This window comes from Syzygium oleosum, unplaced genomic scaffold, assembly GCF_021117445.2.
Source record: "Syzygium oleosum isolate NSW1041296 unplaced genomic scaffold, Sole_v2.1 Sole_v2.01, whole genome shotgun sequence".
In the NCBI taxonomy this organism is placed as follows: domain Eukaryota; kingdom Viridiplantae; phylum Streptophyta; class Magnoliopsida; order Myrtales; family Myrtaceae; genus Syzygium; species Syzygium oleosum.
In genome coordinates, this window is record NW_026607485.1 from 38765830 (window position 1) to 38783194 (window position 17365).

The 17365-nt window shown below is 40.0% G+C and overlaps 3 protein-coding genes across 3 annotated transcripts in view; all 3 read left to right on the forward strand.

The window, feature by feature from the left end:
- Positions 1–1563: 1563 nt before the first annotated feature.
- LOC115679635 (uncharacterized) overlaps positions 1564–17365 on the forward strand; it is a 92307-nt gene continuing 76505 nt past the window's right edge. The window contains exon 1 of the mRNA XM_056314124.1: positions 1564–1571. The gene's annotated coding sequence lies outside the window, so the exon portion shown is untranslated. The remainder of the gene's footprint in view (positions 1572–17365) is intronic.
- LOC115669257 (mogroside IE synthase-like) lies at positions 1692–3953 on the forward strand. The gene is made up of 2 exons (XM_030590513.2): positions 1692–2427; positions 3141–3953. Exons 1-2 carry the CDS (start codon positions 1768–1770, stop codon positions 3879–3881), a joined length of 1401 nt encoding a protein of 466 aa, XP_030446373.2. The 5' UTR covers positions 1692–1767; the 3' UTR covers positions 3882–3953.
- On the forward strand, positions 13328–15573 carry LOC115665913 (mogroside IE synthase-like). Its single transcript, XM_030587726.2, has 2 exons — positions 13328–14039; positions 14780–15573. Exons 1-2 carry the CDS (start codon positions 13380–13382, stop codon positions 15518–15520), a joined length of 1401 nt encoding a protein of 466 aa, XP_030443586.2. The 5' UTR covers positions 13328–13379; the 3' UTR covers positions 15521–15573.

The following is a 17365-nucleotide window of genomic DNA, read 5'->3' on the forward strand; positions in this document are numbered from 1 at the left end:
GGCAATTAAAATTAAAAATGTGTGATGTCCAAATTTGAAATCACTAATCAAAGGCATGGTTGTAGGACAAGATTACCTCCAAACAGAGATATTGGTTGTAGGACGAGATTACCTCCAAACAGAGATATGGAGGTGTCGACACCCTAAACAAGCCAACTTTCACGTGAAAGAGTTACAATTAAAAATCACTAATCAAAGGTAAGGTTGTAGGACGAGATTACCTGCAAATAGAGATATGGAGATGTCGACACTATAAACAAGTCAACTTTCACGTGAAAGAGTTACAATTAATCAAAATTGATGTCATTGACCGTACATCGACTATGAGTTTAAAATGATATAAACTCCGGTCAATGTTAATGAGAATGTGCTCAAACCATTGAGACAAAGAGGAATCTCTTAAGTCGGGCTGTAACAATAAAGTAGAGCTATTGACTTGACAAAATCAAGGTCTTTCGTGAATATTGACTGATTAATATAATATGTTGGGCTTCAACAAGAATGGGGTAAAAGGTATGTCTACTAGCACATGTGATTTGATATCGATTGTGAATACAATCAAACACCGGCATTGATTGTGAGAAGCCAACCGAGTTAAGTTGACAAGCGAGAACAGTTTTTATATATCAACTTATTGCGGAGTCAATGTTAGTTTTTAAAATGTCAGTTGAGTCGAGAAGCATTAACATTGACTTATCAGGGTTTGGCTTACATCAAAACGAATATATGGATAAAAATAGCAGGAGCAATAATTACAGTCAAATCTGAGGCGGTAACAATGACTAAGGTGTTATCTGACAATTATAGTCAAGCAAATACTGCAGTCGAGCTCCCTAGTCAGGACAGTTATCACCATCAAATATGGAGATGCAATTTGATTTCAATGAGCGGGAAAAATTATTGGGATAGATTAGCCACTCATGGACTATAAAAGGAGCGCATACGTAGAGGGAAAGGCGCACATAAACATTTGAAGAACAAAATTTATTTCTATCAATGCACTTTACTTCCATGCAGTATATTTTCAATCATTTCTCAACAGTCCATTTCCAGTTATTGAAGTTGTTTATTTTACTATTATCAATCGAACATTGCTCTTGTTCTTTTGGAAAGATTTATATTGTCATTAATATTCATTTCTTTGGTTTTACAAAAAATCATCATCAAGTTCTTGCTTCTTTCGCACCGAATAAGTACAAGGATTGTGATGTTTGACCAGGACGTTGATTAGTCAAAGCATAATAATTCTTTTAATTGAGCCGATAGATTCGCCAGGGAATGACTTTCGAGCAAAACAGGAGGAAAATACGACCCTTTTATGAATTTAAATGTGAGCGACGCTAGTTAGAATGTCGAATGACCAATCAAATGTCTTGGCGGAGAGGATTTTCTGATTAGAAATGGAAGAAAAATTCAACTCCTTTGATAATTAATACGTCAACCAATGGGCAAGGATATGATGGGGGGGGGGGGGCAGAGCAGGGCACATGGGTTGAGTTCGCTTGAATTTGAAGATCCCCTGTGCATCTTTCTTGATAAAGAATATTTTGTATGCCCAAATCCATCAAACGGTTCAAATATCACGTGTCAAATGAGCCCCCATCATCAACAATGCCACCGCAAGCAACTACCATTCGTTCCCAGGATTATCTCGGCAAAAGATCTTTCTATATAACAAAGGATCGCCTCAGACCATACGGGACTTATAAACACATTCGTTTTTGTTGAGTCGAGAGAAGAATCTGTCCGAGCAGCAAACAGCTCGACATGCATCCGGCCAAGGACATTCACGTTCTGGTCCTAGCACACCCCGTGCAAGGCCACATAAACCCGATGCTTCAATTCTCCAAACGCTTGGCCTCAAAGGGTCTCAAGGTCACCTTCCTAATCCCCATCTCCACCAAGAAGTCCCTCAATCTGGTTAACGCGAGCTCCATCCAGGTCGAGTACATCTCCGACGGGTTTGACAACGTCGAAGCAGACAAGCTCAGCATTGACGAGTATCTCGACCACTTCCGACTTTCAGCTTCTCAGAGCCTGAGAGATTTCATTCAGAAACACCAATCTTGTCTGGAGAATCCGGCTAAAGTCCTTATTTACGATTCCTTTGACTATTGGGCTCTAAACGTGGCAATACAACATGGCATGCATGGAGCTGCGTTCTTCACTCAGTCCTGCGTCGTTTCTTGGATCTATTACTTGGTTCACCAAGGAACAGTGAAGCTCCCATTAGAAGCTGTAGATGGACAAGGGCGTGTTGTATCTGATCCTCCGGCGATGTCGGTTTTAGGGCTGAACGATTTTCCTTCATTTGTCATAGATGTCGATAAATACCCCGCCATACTCAAGATCGTTCTCGGACAGTTCTCCAATTTCCGGAAAGCTAAGTGGCTTTTGTTCAATACGTTGTCTGAGCTCGAGGAGGAGGTAAGTAACTTCAAATCACCTGGGCAAATTATTTGGGTGGAATGACTTTTGAGGACGCTTTTCTGGATTGCACTTATTAATTAACTAGATAAACTCGAACACTTGGTTTTTAATGTATTATTTTGCTCGTATTATATATAATTTATATTTTGGAATGCACAACCTTTTTAAATACGCTCAATTAGTATCCTAAAGTTACTCATTAATTGTCACGACTATTTTAAAAGGATGTAGTATCCAAAATTTGGGAAAAATAATTGAACTGCAAAGGCGCATGTTATCTGCGTCCTTATGAACTTTCGGTACTACATTACATTAAAAGATGTAGCTTTGTTAATCCGAATTTCATCGTGAACTGTTACTGGAAAATATGAATTTTTTTTGGCTCACGTGCAATTACTACACCCTTGAAATCAAGCTAATTTCTAGAATAAAATATAAATTTGCTTTTAAATTTACGACACGACATTAGCCACAAAAATTGATGACATGAGAGGCAATCTCTTCATGAATGTTGGCACGTACCCATATCCATGATAACGTGTAGCTTTGTTACTTTCAAATAACGTGTATATATTATGCACCCAAGAAAGTTAACATTAAAAACAAAACCTAATTTTTTGCGTGGTTGAAAGTTCTTTTCAGAGGATGCAAGTACTAGAGAATTAAAAGGGTGTACGTGACTGTAAATTAATATGTTCATTGCATCCCAGCTGGTGAATTGGATGGGGAACCACTGGTCAATGATGCCCGTCGGACCAACGATACCTTCAGTATACATGGACAAGAGACTCGAGGACGACACAGACTACGGACTTAGCCTCTTCAAGCCCGAAGCAGAAGCTTGCCTCCGGTGGCTGGACTCGAAGCCACCCAGGTCCGCCGTCTACGTATCGTTCGGAAGCTTGGCATCTCTGGGAGAGGACCAGATGGAAGAGCTCGCGAGTGGGCTCAGGTCGATGAAGAGCCACTTCTTGTGGGTGGTGAGAGAGTCTGAAGAGAAGAAGCTCCCACCCAACTTCATGCAAGAGCTAGAGTTAGGTAATGACAACAAAGGTTTGGTGGTGAGGTGGTGCAATCAGCTCCAAGTGCTGAGCCACGGCTCGGTCGGTTGCTTCATGTCCCACTGCGGATGGAACTCTACCCTCGAGGCGCTGAGCTTGGGGGTCCCCATGGTGGTGATGCCCCAGTGGACGGATCAGCCGACCAACGCCACATTCGTCGTGGAGGTGTGGAAGGTCGGCCTCAGGGTTAGGGCTAATGAGAAAGGGGTTGTGACCGGGGAAGAGATCGAGAGCTGCATAGATGAGATCATGGATGGAGAGAGAGGGAAGAAGATCAGAGAAAACTCCTTGAGGTGGAAAGAAACTGCCAAACGGGCCGTAGATGAAGGAGGTAGTTCGGATAAGAACATCCAGGAATTTGTCTCGAACGTTGTTGATTTGTGCACGTAATGCTCATGCACGTGTAATAATGGTGAAAAACAAGCTCGCCGATTTGATCTAAATGATTGTGTCTTAACTGAATTGTATAATTATTTTCAGAATACATTATGAATTTTGGGTTCTGTTCGTTTGTGAAAAATTGGTTTCCAAATTTTTTTTTTCATAAATTCCAGTGTTTACTGTAGTAAAACAATTCGGGGAAGGAAATCAGACAAAACTCCTTGAGGTGGAAAGAAACGGCCAAACGGGCCGTTGATGAAGGAGGTAGTTCAGATAAGAATATCCAAGAATTTGTCTCGAACGTTCTTGATTTACACACATGATGCATATGCCCGTGTAATAATGGTAAAAACTAATCTCTCTGATTTGATATAGATTGTTGTGTTACAATCCAATTGTAAGATTATTTTCAGAATAACATTACGAATTTAGGATGCCATTATTCTCTGAATGTTCAATTCCAATTGTTAGATATGCTCGTAATACAATTAAAATATCTTTTATATGTCTTTGATTCTCCACATAGATTGTGCATACAACTTCCTTAATCACTACAAAAAAACATGTTTTTTGCGACGGATTTTGCGACGAAAAAATCGCAAAAATCCGTCGCAAATCATTTTTGCGACGAATTTAGCGACGGAAAAAATTCCGTTGCTACTAGGTCGTCGCAAATTTTTGCGACGAAAAAAAAATTCGTCGCAAAAATCGTCGGAAATTAGCCACGAACACTATCCGTCGCAAAGTTCGTCGCAAATATTTCGTCGCAAAATTCGTCGCAAAAATCGTCGCAAATTAGCCACGAACACTATCCGTCGCAAAGTTCGTAGCAAATATTTCGTCGCAAAATTCGTCGCAAAATTTGCGACGGAAAATAAAAATCCGTCGCAAATTTGCGACGAAAATAAAATCCGTCGCAAATTTGCCCCAAAAATAAAATCCGACGCAAATTTGCGACGGAAAAAAAATCCGTCGCAAATTTGCGACGGAAATAAAATCCGTCGCAAATTTGCCCCAAAAATAAAATCCGACGCAAATTTGCGACGGAAAAGAAATCCGTCGCAAATTTGCGACGGAAAATAAAAAGCCGTCGCAAATTTGCGACGGAAAAAAAAAATCCGTCGCAAATTTGCGACGGAAAATAAAATCCGTCGCAAATTTGCGACGGAAAATAAAAATCCGTCGCAAATTTGCGACGGAAAAAAAATCCGTCGCAAATTTGCGACGGAAAATAAAAATCCGTCGCAAATTTACTACGGAAAAAAAATCCGTCACAAAGTTTGTCGCAAATATTTCGTCGCAAAAGTCATAGCAAAATTTGTCACTAATTTTTCCTCACAAATTTTCATCGTAAAATTCATCGCTAATTTTTCGTCGCAAAATTCGTCGCTAATTTTTCGTCACAAAATTTGTTGCTAATTTGCCACGAAATTCTTTTTTTTTTTGTTAATAATTTGCGACAAACTGATTCGTGGCAAAATTTGTCGCTATTTTGCCAAGAACATTGTTCGGGAACGAATTTAGCGACGAATTTTTATTAATTCGTCGCAAATTAGCAACGAATTATAAAAATAGTTACGAATGTGTAGCAAAAATTTATTACCGGTTGGCCTCCTCACAACTGGCACAATGCAAATTGTATCTAATCTACGGCTGAAACCTGGTATATCTACCACAAACTCAGCCTTGCAGAGTTCCTTCTAACCTCTGATATCAAGTACATGAATATTGGCAACAATAGTACATGCTTTAATATAAATTCTCAGTACAGAGCTGAGCTCTCGAGGGAACCCTGAGCTTCATATCCTCGGCGGCCCACCACACCCTCCTCGAGATCTCCCGCCACCCCTTGTACACCCGCACCACCGCGAGCAGCTCCGCCGGCGGCAACCTCCTCAGGACCTCCCACAAGCACCTGGCGGGCAACCCGCCGGCGTCCGCATCCCCGTCCACGAAATCCCGATCCCGCTCGTCGAGATCCGGCTCCACCTCGTCGAAGTCCTCCTCCTCCTCGTCGGTGCGGACGTCGAGGTTGTCGAAGGAGAGCACGCAGCGACGGATGTAACCTTTTGCAAAGGGAAAAGTTTGCGACGGAAACCTATTAATCGGTTTTATAGAGTGACTATCTAAAAGGGAAAATATCAATTACAATCAATTAAAGGAAATATAGGGAATCTTCTAAATATTTCTCTAATAGAATGCATGCCCTCTATTCACTTATCATTCGGATGTAACCCTTTAGGAGTAATTCATCTAATTGGTTAGATCAAATTGGTTAGGTCTAAATAAGAATATCTCTTTTATAAGATCTCCTATAGATATCCCTATATAGATACATTGACTTTACATTTCATACATCCACCCGATTTCGATCTATTTGAAAATTGCTATAATTTATTTACCCATATATTTACTCATACATAAGAGCTACGTGCGGAGGAAACCGCCATATTCAACTAAATAGATATCTGCGTTATCTATATCTAAGTCTTGAAAAAAGAAAAGAAAAGATTTGCCCCTATCTAATCTAAAAAAGCTTATTTGGGATGAGAACATTTTAAGAGATTATCTAATATCTTGAGTTTATAATAGATCTTCTTATCTAATTTGAATTTGTAAATCTAATCTCTCTTAGAATTGGACGTGTAGCAAATCGTCCAATCTCTTTTGAATTTGAACTTGTGACAATCATCCAATTCGTTTCTACTTTCGTCGCAAAATGGTAAATTTCATTGCACAAATTAGCGACAGAAAATAAATCCGTCGCAAAATTCGTCGCAAATTTACGACGAAAAATTAGTCGTCCCGAATTTGCGACGGAATTAGCGACGAAAATTTTCCGTCGCAAATTTATGACGAATTTTGCGACGGAAAATAAATCCGTCGCAAAATTCGTCGCAAATTTGCGACGGAAAATTTTCGTCGCTAATTTGCGACGGAATTAGAAATCTGTCGCAAAGTTTGTCGCAAATTAGCGACGAAAAATTTCCGTCGTAAATTTCCGTCGCAAAATTCATGTTTTTTTGTAGTGAATTTTGCATATCCCTAATTGATTAAAATTGATATCTTAATAGCTTGTTACCGGGAAAATTACCAAAAAAGTCATAAACCTTTTGCAATTGTGCCAATTCAGTCATAAACTTTTTTTTTGGTCAATTCAGTCCTAAACCTTTTGCAATTGTGCCAATTCAGTCCATCCGGCCACTTTTGGCCGGCTGGCGCTGACGTGGCCGCCGGCCGGCTGACGTGGAGCCGGCCGGCGTCCACGTGGCAATTTTTAATAAATTTTTTGTTATTTTTCGAATTTTTTTTTTCTCATTCTTTTTTTTTTTTCGCCTATCTTCTTCCCTGGTCGCCGGTCCGGCGACCGGCTGAGGCCGGCGAGGTCTCTTCCTTATGGACTATTCCTTATGGGATAAACAGAAATTACTTAAACGCTCTCTTCTCCATATTCTTATCTTGGTATTATAGTTCTTGTTGTTAGAGGAAGCCCTCTCTAGTCTTTTAACATGATGGTCGTAGCAACGTCAATTGCGCCGATATTCGTTTTCCACCTAGTCTGCCACTCTTGAGTACTATTCTGACACTTTTCATTGCTTGTTTCGAAAAACAAGTATCGCCATTAGACTTGCCGCCCTCAAATGAGTTGAATCATGAAATTCTGTTGCGATAGGCCGCTGAATGCGCCCTTTACGCGCCACTACGCACTGTCACCTTAACAATCCACGAGCGTTCATGCACTTCTCACGGGCCAGAAGTTTTTGCACATGTATCGCTTACGTCATCAACACATAAACATTGACATGAGCAGTCAAGTCGTTACACACATTAGCTGCCACGTCAACAACCACATTAGAGTTAACAATGTACTTGCCACATCATTGGCCACGTCATCGGCCACATCATGTGTGTTTGGAGCACATTGGCAAGAAGCTTGAAGGTTCTGAATAAAAGGAATTTAATGTGTGGTTAAGGGTTTAGAAATTCAATGTATGCAAGTGTTGTAACCTAAGAAAAGAACGAAAAGTGTAGTTCAATAGGATTGTTAAAGAAACCATGTAGATTGTATAATTAATTCATTAGGATGTTTGTAGGCTCTTGCAATTTCCATCAAGGAAGAGTGTTAGATTTATGCTTAGAGTTGTGGATGACTTCTTGAGGAGGATTTGAGTGTTTGTATTGAGGTACAAGTTCAATGTTGTTTTTAGGATTAGACAATTTAGAGCTTTGATCGAAACATAGATCAGTAAGAGGATTGAACATGTGTAGTAGCTTCACAACATGTGTAGTTGCTTGAAGCTGTTATGCAAACTCTACCTGGAGGAGAGTATAGTCAGAGACCAAACTTGTTCTAGTAAACTACAATAGGTTGTAGCGCTGATGAGTGGATGTAGTTAAAGACTGCCCATAAAATGCTCTTTAGTGCTAGTTCTGAGAAGTTGCCGGTGGATATGCTTATTATAGCAAGCTACTTGGTATATAGATCCTTATCAATTGTAATAAGATGTCAGTCTCTTGAAGATGTGTTGTTAAGTAATGTTGATTATTATGTCCTTAGAATATTTTGTTGTTCGTGTTATGTTGGAGGGAATGATGAATTTCGCTGGGAAGGCAAGAAATTGCATGTTTCTATGTTGTGCATAAGGTGAGTGGGGTTATTGGTTATGGTACCTAAAATTAAATTTATCTATTACCAATAGAGAAATTACAATTGATGAATCTTCAATATTTCTGAGTAGGAGTGATTATGGTAGTATTTGTACGGATATGTAGGATGGTGTGTTCCAATTCTATATGCCATAGACTCTTACTAATGTCATACATGTAATTTCCATCATAACTCTGCATGCCATTAACTCCTACTATATATTGAGACAATTTCTTTTGTAGTTGTAACTTCTAATTATGAAAAATGATACTATAGTAAAGAGATTGCCTAGTGTGGCATCGTGATTTTTCCCTTTTTGATTTTTAAAGGTTGTCCCTGTTAAAATTTGTATGTCTTCTTCTTGTTTCACTCCTAACAGAATCCTCTCTCCGGAAGCGATTCCTTTTCGCTAGATTTGATTTTGGACGTCTCCGGTCTATTCTAGCGCCATCGCCACTTCATTATTTGCCCCGCCGAACAATCGAGCTCTGTTTTCCAGTCAGGAAAGCTCGAAGAGCTCAGACTTAGTTCCAGGATCCTTGATCTTTGGTTTAAACATCAATTCTAGGCCAATGACTGCATCTCCAAGGTAATCACCTCTTTGCTTTGTTTTGGTGAGTTTGAGTCCGAGAAATGTTGTTGAGGCTCATGTGAAATTTGTCTCTGATTATACCTTTTTTTATGGTCTGGTTTTGCCGTGAGAGCTTGGATCTAAACCAATGCATCATTGTTGCATTTATACCTCTCGGTTGAATTGATCACAATTTGTTTGAAAAAATGCCTGAGCGAATCGGTGCTCGAGTTTGAGAAATGCTCTTGCATCTTAATGATTGTTTGACTACTGCATGTCTAGACTGAGGATGCACAGGCTCGGTTCTATTACCGTATCACCGAATCATGCTCATTTGACTCATAGCCGAGACAGTTATTTACATGTAACCTACTTGATTCTTGCTTATTGCACATGTTAAGTTCATTCAAGTTACTCTCTGTTATATGTGAATTTGTGATAATCTGGATGATTAAAAGCACATGAGCCTCTGCTATAGATTGTGTTGTGTGACCAAGTATGTTATAAAAATAGGTCCACCTGGACTGAGTCTCCTACTCGCTGGTCATGTTTGTTTTCTTACTCAGCCGTTCATGCTTTGTTTGATACTATATTGCTTTGCTCTGATCTGATTGTGGATTTTAGAAGTCAGTGAATCCCCCGCGTGAATTTATCTGCTCACGTTGGAATGCTTCTTGTTCAAATGAAGTCTTGCTAATGGCTGCAACTAATGGTCATGAGCAGAGAATAGGATCATTCAGCGAACAAGTCATGCTTGTGTCACGGGCAGCAGTCTGAAAAAACTAATGCTGATCTAGCCTTTTTTACCCGTGCGGCCTTAGGAATTTTTTCACACTCACAAGGATCGTAGAGAGAGAAACTCTAGGGAGAAGCTTTGAAAATTTTATTACTTGTAAGATAATACAAATGAGGGAAATCAGACCCCTATATATAGATACAAGTACTAGCTTAATCATAACTGTAGATCTTTTCTCAATTTAACGGTGGAGATTACATCTTCCCATTAATCAACTTCCTGTATTTATTACAGGAGTGTACATTTACAATATTACCCGCCCATAGGAGTGGTTTAGAATACACAAGAAAACTTGGGACTTAGAAGCTTCGAGATTCACCCGTGCTTCATGGATCATCCATGGTCCTTCGTACAGAAAACCTCTGGGCCGTGACACTTGTATACATGTTCATGAGTGAAGGTGAAAAATGATATTGAGAAAGAATAAAAGGGCAGAAGGAACGAACGAAGGAGAGAATAGAAATTTGGAGATGAGACTTTGTGCGTCTTTGGTGAATGACCGAAAGAGGAGAAAGAAAAAGAAATAATGACTAATAGAAAAATATTACGAAAATAAAAAAGAGATGAAAAAATAAAAATGATAGGAGAGTGCAAGTCTTAGTTAGGTAATTGCATTTTAGAAATAGTTTTAATCGGATTTCATTTGATTTGGATCCAATAAACTTTGGAAGTGATTTTTCTTCAAATTGAAATAAATTGAATTTTTAGGATGTGTTTCCTTTAGAAATGGATAAAAAGATAAAAATAATAATAAAAAGCAAACCATGAAAAACCTCATTTGCGTTTATATTAGGATTACATTTAGTGATTACTTTTTCAGTCAAGCATGTCTCTCTGGTTTAGAATTAGACGTAAGCTCGATTTTAGACCTAGCTCATGAGGCTCATGTCCTAGGGTTTAATAACGAGGCTGTGTATATTTTTTGCCCGACTCGTATCAGCTTAATTTACTACATTTTATATTTTGTCGTTCTTTTATCACGTTTGAGTGATGTGAGGTTTTAATTTCAGCTCACGAGGTTCATATTCCGAGGCTTAATAACGAAGCCATGTATATCTTTTTCAGACTCGTGTCAAGTCTATTTCCTCGTAGCTTACTTTCGTCGTCTTTATTTTGTGTCCTATATCATTTGATGTGTCACCTTCATTATCTTGAATTGATATGAGTCATTGTCTAGTATAATCGATCGCGGAATGTTTTCATAAATAAGCATGCATGAACACTTAGTAGAACCTTAGGATTCATAACTTAATAATACTGAATGAATCACTTAGTAGGCAAACAAAACGAGTTTTGGTAGCGAAAGGGCTTGGCATAACCAAGTCTCCAATAGAATTTCTGGTTCGTAAGAAGTGGGATGTCTTCTTGTGTCCCACTTGGCTCTTAGCCGACGACCCCCGAATAGGATAGAATCTCATAGCTTAGATCAAGATTGAATTTCCCAATGTTATGCGAGGTGATGATTTGGAAGAACCCACGCCGAACGAGGGCGAGCACCTTGAGTATGAGGACTGTTCTTTCTTGCTCGACATTATCTCTAAATCCAATCACCCCCAAACCCCGACGTTTAGGTAGGTTAGAGACAACTATAGACATCTTCTAGCAATTCTTCATGGTCTTTTAAAAATCAAATCAATGATGAGACATGCAGAACGATGCTTGCGTGCGTTAGACTATCCTAGTCAATAGTGGTGTTTTGCTTCTGTTCTTTATTGAAATGTAGAAGACAAGATGGCCCGAAACAATTGTCGTTTACTTCCTACAGTGTGTCGTAATCCATTTACTTGCTTCCAAAAGCCATGATGTCATTTATATTAAGCTGTTGCCAGTCTCCAAATCTTTGCTGCCGATCGAATATATCACTTCATGGAACCGGCAAAGTGTCCACTTTATTTGTCGTATTACATGTTAGGTTTTGTCTTTTCTCCCCGAAATCCATGTTTATCGTACGGCAAGAACATAAACACTACTCTAATGCCCACGAGAAATCATGATTTACTACTTTAAGCAATGCAAACGACATGAAGCTTGACCAGTAGGTAATGCAACTCTCTCTGCTTAACTGCAATAATAGGTTGTTTCGAAAAAAGATAGATTTAAACGTGAGTGACGCTAGTTAGAACGTTGAATGACCGATTAAATGTCTGGGGGAAGGATTCCCAGATTAGAAATGGAAGAAAAATTCAATTCGTTTTATAATTAATACGTAAAAAAAAGGACATATATATGGAGGGATCCAACAAAGGGGCGAGGAGATGAACGGGGACGTTGGTGGATTCACTCGAATTACATGGGAAAATTATCAAAAAATTTATAAACCTACTATAATTGTGTCAATTTAGTCCGAAACTTTTTTTTTGTGCCAATTTAGTTATAATCCCTTTGCATTTGTGCCAATTTAGTCTATCCAACTAATTTTGACCGGCCGTTGCTGACGTGGATGCCGGCCGTCTGGCTAACGCTAATGTGGCAAGTTTTTAGTATTCTTTTATTTATTTCAAAAATTTTATTTTTTCTTTTATGTTTTTTCCTACAGTGGCCGGCGCAAGGGGCTGCAGGGGAAGTTGGCCTTGCCCGCGGCTGGCGAGGTCATGGCCACCTTCGCTCGCGGTCGGTGAGGCTGCCCTCGCCTAGATCTGGGCGAGGCGGCAACTAACTGTGAACCTATGTGGCTTGCAAATCTCCCGTCCAAGGCTCCCCTCTCTCTCTGTGTGCAGAGAATCGCAAAAGGCCTGATCTTTTTGGTTGAAGTGATTGAGTATAAGCTCCATTGGTGCGTTGGAAAGACTCCATTGTCTTCTGGTGGCACTACTACCTAAAGTGAGTTGGATGGATCAGGAATTTCGTCGAGCAATTGGAAGTAACAAGGGGAGGACGGGTTTGAACGTGGCTCCACCTTCCATCTCGAGGCACGGTTGCGGGCGAGGCTGCCCAAATCTAGGCAAGGGAAGCCTCGCCATGGCATCGCTAGCCTCGGGCGAGGCCGAGAGAGGGCCATGGCCCTCGCCGGTGGCCGGGGAGCCTTGCCGGCCACTAAGGGGAAAAGAAAAAGAAAAAGAAAAGAACAAATATATAAATAAAAAAAATTTAAAATTGCCACGTCCATGTCGGCTGGATAGTCGGCATTGGCTGATCAAAATTGGTCAGATGGATTGAATTGGCGTAAACGCAAAAGGTTTAGGACTGAATTGGCACAATTGCAATAGATTTATGATTTTTATTTTGGTAATTATCCCGTGTTACTAGAGACCCTATCCCACTTTCGAGATAAAGACTATACGTAGCTAAAGTTCAACAAACGGTTCAAATGTCACGTGCGAATGAGCCCCCATCATCAATAATGCCACCGCAAGCAACTACCATTCATTGCCAGGATTCTCGGTAAAAGATCTTTCTATATAACAAAGGATCGCCTCAGACCATACGTGACTCATAACACACTCGTTTTTGTCGAGTCGAAAGTGAATCTGTCCGAGCGGCAAACAGCTCAACATGCATCCGGCCAAGGACATTCACGTTCTGGTCCTAGCACACCCCGTGCAAGGCCACATAAACCCAATGCTCCAATTCTCCAAACGCTTGGCCTCAAAGGGTCTCAAGGTCACATTCCTAATCCCCATTTCCACCAAGAAGTCCCTCAATCTGGAAAACGCCAGCTCCATCCAGGTCGAGTACATCTCCGACGGGTTTGACAACGTTGAAGCAGACAAGCTGAGCATTGACGAGTATATAGACCACTTCCGACTTTCTGTTTCTCAGAGCCTGAGCGATTTCATTCAGAAACACCCATCTTGTCAGGAGAATCCGGCTAAAGTCCTTATTTACGATTCCTTTGACCGCTGGGCTCTGGACGTGGCAATAGAACATGGCATGCATGGAGCTTCGTTCTTCACTCAGTCCTGCGTCGTTGCTTGGATCTATTACTTGGTTCACCAGGGAACAGTGAAGCTCCCGTTAGAAGCTGCAGATGGACAAGGGCGTGTTGTATCTAATCCTCCGGTGATGTCGGTTTTAGGGTTGAACGATTTTCCTTCATTTGTTGCTGATGTCGATAAATATCCCGCCGTGCTCAAGATCGTTCTCGGACAGTTCTCCAATTTCCAGAAAGCTAAGTGGCTTTTGTTCAATACTTTCACTGAGATCGAGGAAGAGGTAAGAAGCTTCAAATCACCAGGGCAAACTATATGGCTAGAGTATTTTTGAGAAGGCTTTTTTCGGTGGCACTTGTTAACTAACTAAATGAAAAGAATATATTATATTTAATAACATTTCTCTGGAATTATGTATAATTAATACTTTGAAAATCAAAATTTTTTGAAGTACGCTCAATAGGTGTTATGAAGTAATTCACTAATTGTCACAACCATTTAAAATATTATAGTATCCGTGATCTGGGAAAAAAAAAGTTGAATTGCACAAAATTTCATAACGAAAGGCTAAATTCGGCACATTTTATCTACGTCCTTATAAACTTTTGGTACTACATTACATTAGAAGATATAGCTTTATGAATCCGAATTTTATTAAGAACTGTTACTGGAAAAAGAAAAGAGATTTTTTTCAGCTCATGTGCATATACAACACGCTTGAAATCAAGCTAATTTCTAGAATAAAAATTGATATTTGCCTTTATATTCATCACACGAGATTGACCACAAAATTGATGACATGAGAGACAATCTCTTCATGAAATTGGGCGTATCTATATACGTGATAACGTGTATCCTTTTTTGTTACTTCCAAGAAGACGTGCATCTTTCATTGCGAGGAATGTTACTTCTCTTTTTGGTAAAAGGCATGTTAGTATAAGTTGAATGGAACATTTTACACGTGCCACTAGTGAATTAATACCGTGTACGAAACTGTAAATTAATTTGTTTATTGAATCCCAGCTGGTGAATTGGATGGGGAACCAATGGTCAATGATGACAGTCGGACCAACGATACCTTCAGTATACATGGACAAGAGACTCGAGGACGACACAGACTACGGACTTAGCCTCTTCAAGCCCGAAGCAGAAGCTTGCCTCCGGTGGCTGGACTCGAAGCCACCCAGGTCCGCCGTCTACGTATCGTTCGGAAGCTTGGCATCTCTGGGAGAGGACCAGATGGAAGAGCTCGCGAGTGGGCTCAGGTCGATGAAGAGCCACTTCTTGTGGGTGGTGAGAGAGTCTGAAGAGAAGAAGCTCCCACCCAACTTCATGCAAGAGCTAGAGTTAGGTAATGACAACAAAGGTTTGGTGGTGAGGTGGTGCAATCAGCTCCAAGTGCTGAGCCACGGTTCGGTCGGTTGCTTCATGTCCCACTGCGGATGGAACTCTACCCTCGAGGCGCTGAGCTTGGGGGTCCCCATGGTGGTGATGCCCCAGTGGACGGATCAGCCGACCAACGCCACATTCGTCGTGGAGGTGTGGAAGGTCGGCCTCAGGGTTAGGGCTAATGAGAAAGGGGTTGTGACCGGGGAAGAGATCGAGAGCTGCATAGATGAGATCATGGATGGAGAGAGAGGGAAGAAGATCAGAGAAAACTCCTTGAGGTGGAAAGAAACTGCCAAACGGGCCGTAGATGAAGGAGGTAGTTCGGATAAGAACATCCAGGAATTTGTCTCGAACGTTGTTGATTTGTGCACGTAATGCTCATGCACGTGTAATAATGGTGAAAAACAAGCTCGCCGATTTGATCTAAATGATTGTCTTAACTGAATTGTATAATTATTTTCAGAATACATTATGAATTTTGGGTTCTGTTCGTTTGTGAAAAATTGGTTTCCAAAATTTTTTTTTCATAAATTCCAGTGTTTACTGTAGTAAAACAATTCGGTGAAGGAAAATTTTTTTCATCTTGAAGAAAATTCACACTCAATCTTAATTGGTCATCCACACATCTTCTCAGCTATGAGAACAAGGACCACCATCCTTCATGATGTAGCTAGCAAGGATCACCTAGAGGGGGGTGAATAGGTGATCTAAAACAATTTTTAGTAATTTATGCGGAAACAAAATAAATCACAGAAGAGTCTGAATAAAATTCAGATTCAAGACAGATTATATAGACTGTGCTCTTGATGTGCAGAATGTAAAGTAAGAGATAAGGGATAGAGAATCTGCACACAAGTTTATAGTGGTTCGGCTTATAGCAAGCCTACGTCCACTCTCCCACGCTTACAGCCTACTGGCTGGATTTCACTATGTAATCAAGAGGAATTACAACTTCTGAGTGTTAACACTCTTGTGTATGATAGGACTCTCTATCTCACACAATCACTCTTACAAAGTGTTCCTCAAGATCTTAATATTTGGCTCAGAATGACAAGAGAAAAATGATTGGATTAAGCTCAGACTTTGGACTTGTTGATTCTTGATTTCGTACTTCCTTCCGCTGCTCGTTGATCTCCTTAAATACTCCTCTGCTTCCAAACTAGCCGTTGGACAGCTTTCAGAGGATCATCTTCCAATCTTTACCTTGGACAGATTTGTATAGTAAGGATTGAGTAGCCGTTGGTTGACAGATTCTGAATCCCGCTGATTCTGGTTGCCCATACAATCAGAATCTTGGTTTCCATAAGTAGAACTTTGTCCGTTGTAATGCATTCTTGTCATGATGTTTGATTGTCAATCAATTTGATTCAGATTGAGACAATCAGAACATTCCTTCGTGAAATCCATGCTAGATCACTAGCCGTTGTGTTACGTTCGAATTCTCAAGGCTCGAAGATATTCTGCGTCCGCATCGAAGAACTCCCCGTCTCGGCTCAAGAATTTCTGCGTCCGAATAATTTCTTTCGTCTCGACGAATTTCTTCGTCGAATAATTTCTTCGTCTGCATCTGCATCTGAATAACTTCTGCTTCTGAATCTCAGAACTTCGATTATGTGGGTCTTCAAAAATATACTTGACAGATTGTAAAGTCTGAATAACTTTCTTCTGAGCTTCCAGAATATACAGACCTGGAATAGTTCAGAATAAGTATCAGATTTACAATAACATAGAAGGTTTTGTCAACTTCAAAATTAATAGGAGTTTTCCTCAACAATCTCCCCCTTTTTGATGGTGACAAAACTTTCTTTGCAGATTGAATTATTTTAAACATATTAAGCTCAATAAACACAGATTGAAATAGCAAACTCTGTTGATATCTGTGTCTTTCTTCCTTTGAGAATAACCTGTAAATCTGCAATATGATTTCTCCCCCTTTTTGTCATCAACAAAAAGAATAGTAATAGATAGAATAATGCATTGATATTAAGTAATCAATCAGTCTAACAATAAGTATGAGAAATATTACAGACCAATTGAAAAAAATAGAGAGAAATGTTGAAAAACAGGCTATTTTTTAGGAGTACGAATCAGTTGAAAATTTTCCAATATTGAGACAGCCTCCTCAATCTTCGAACTGCATTGACCTATGGCTTTATCCATGCTGGATGAGCACATAGCAATGGCTCCCTCTAATTCCGCTTTATCTGCTGCTGCTTGAAG

Bases quoted from the DNA above. Each gene is read 5' to 3' on its own strand.
- LOC115669257 (XM_030590513.2), top strand. From the start codon at position 1,768: ATGCATCCGGCCAAGGACATTCACGTTCTGGTCCTAGCACACCCCGTG. The intron at 2,428-3,140 runs GTAAGTAACTTC...ATTGCATCCCAG, and splicing joins TGTCTGAGCTCGAGGAGGAG to CTGGTGAATTGGATGGGGAA.
- LOC115665913 (XM_030587726.2), top strand. From the start codon at position 13,380: ATGCATCCGGCCAAGGACATTCACGTTCTGGTCCTAGCACACCCCGTG. The intron at 14,040-14,779 runs GTAAGAAGCTTC...ATTGAATCCCAG, and splicing joins TCACTGAGATCGAGGAAGAG to CTGGTGAATTGGATGGGGAA.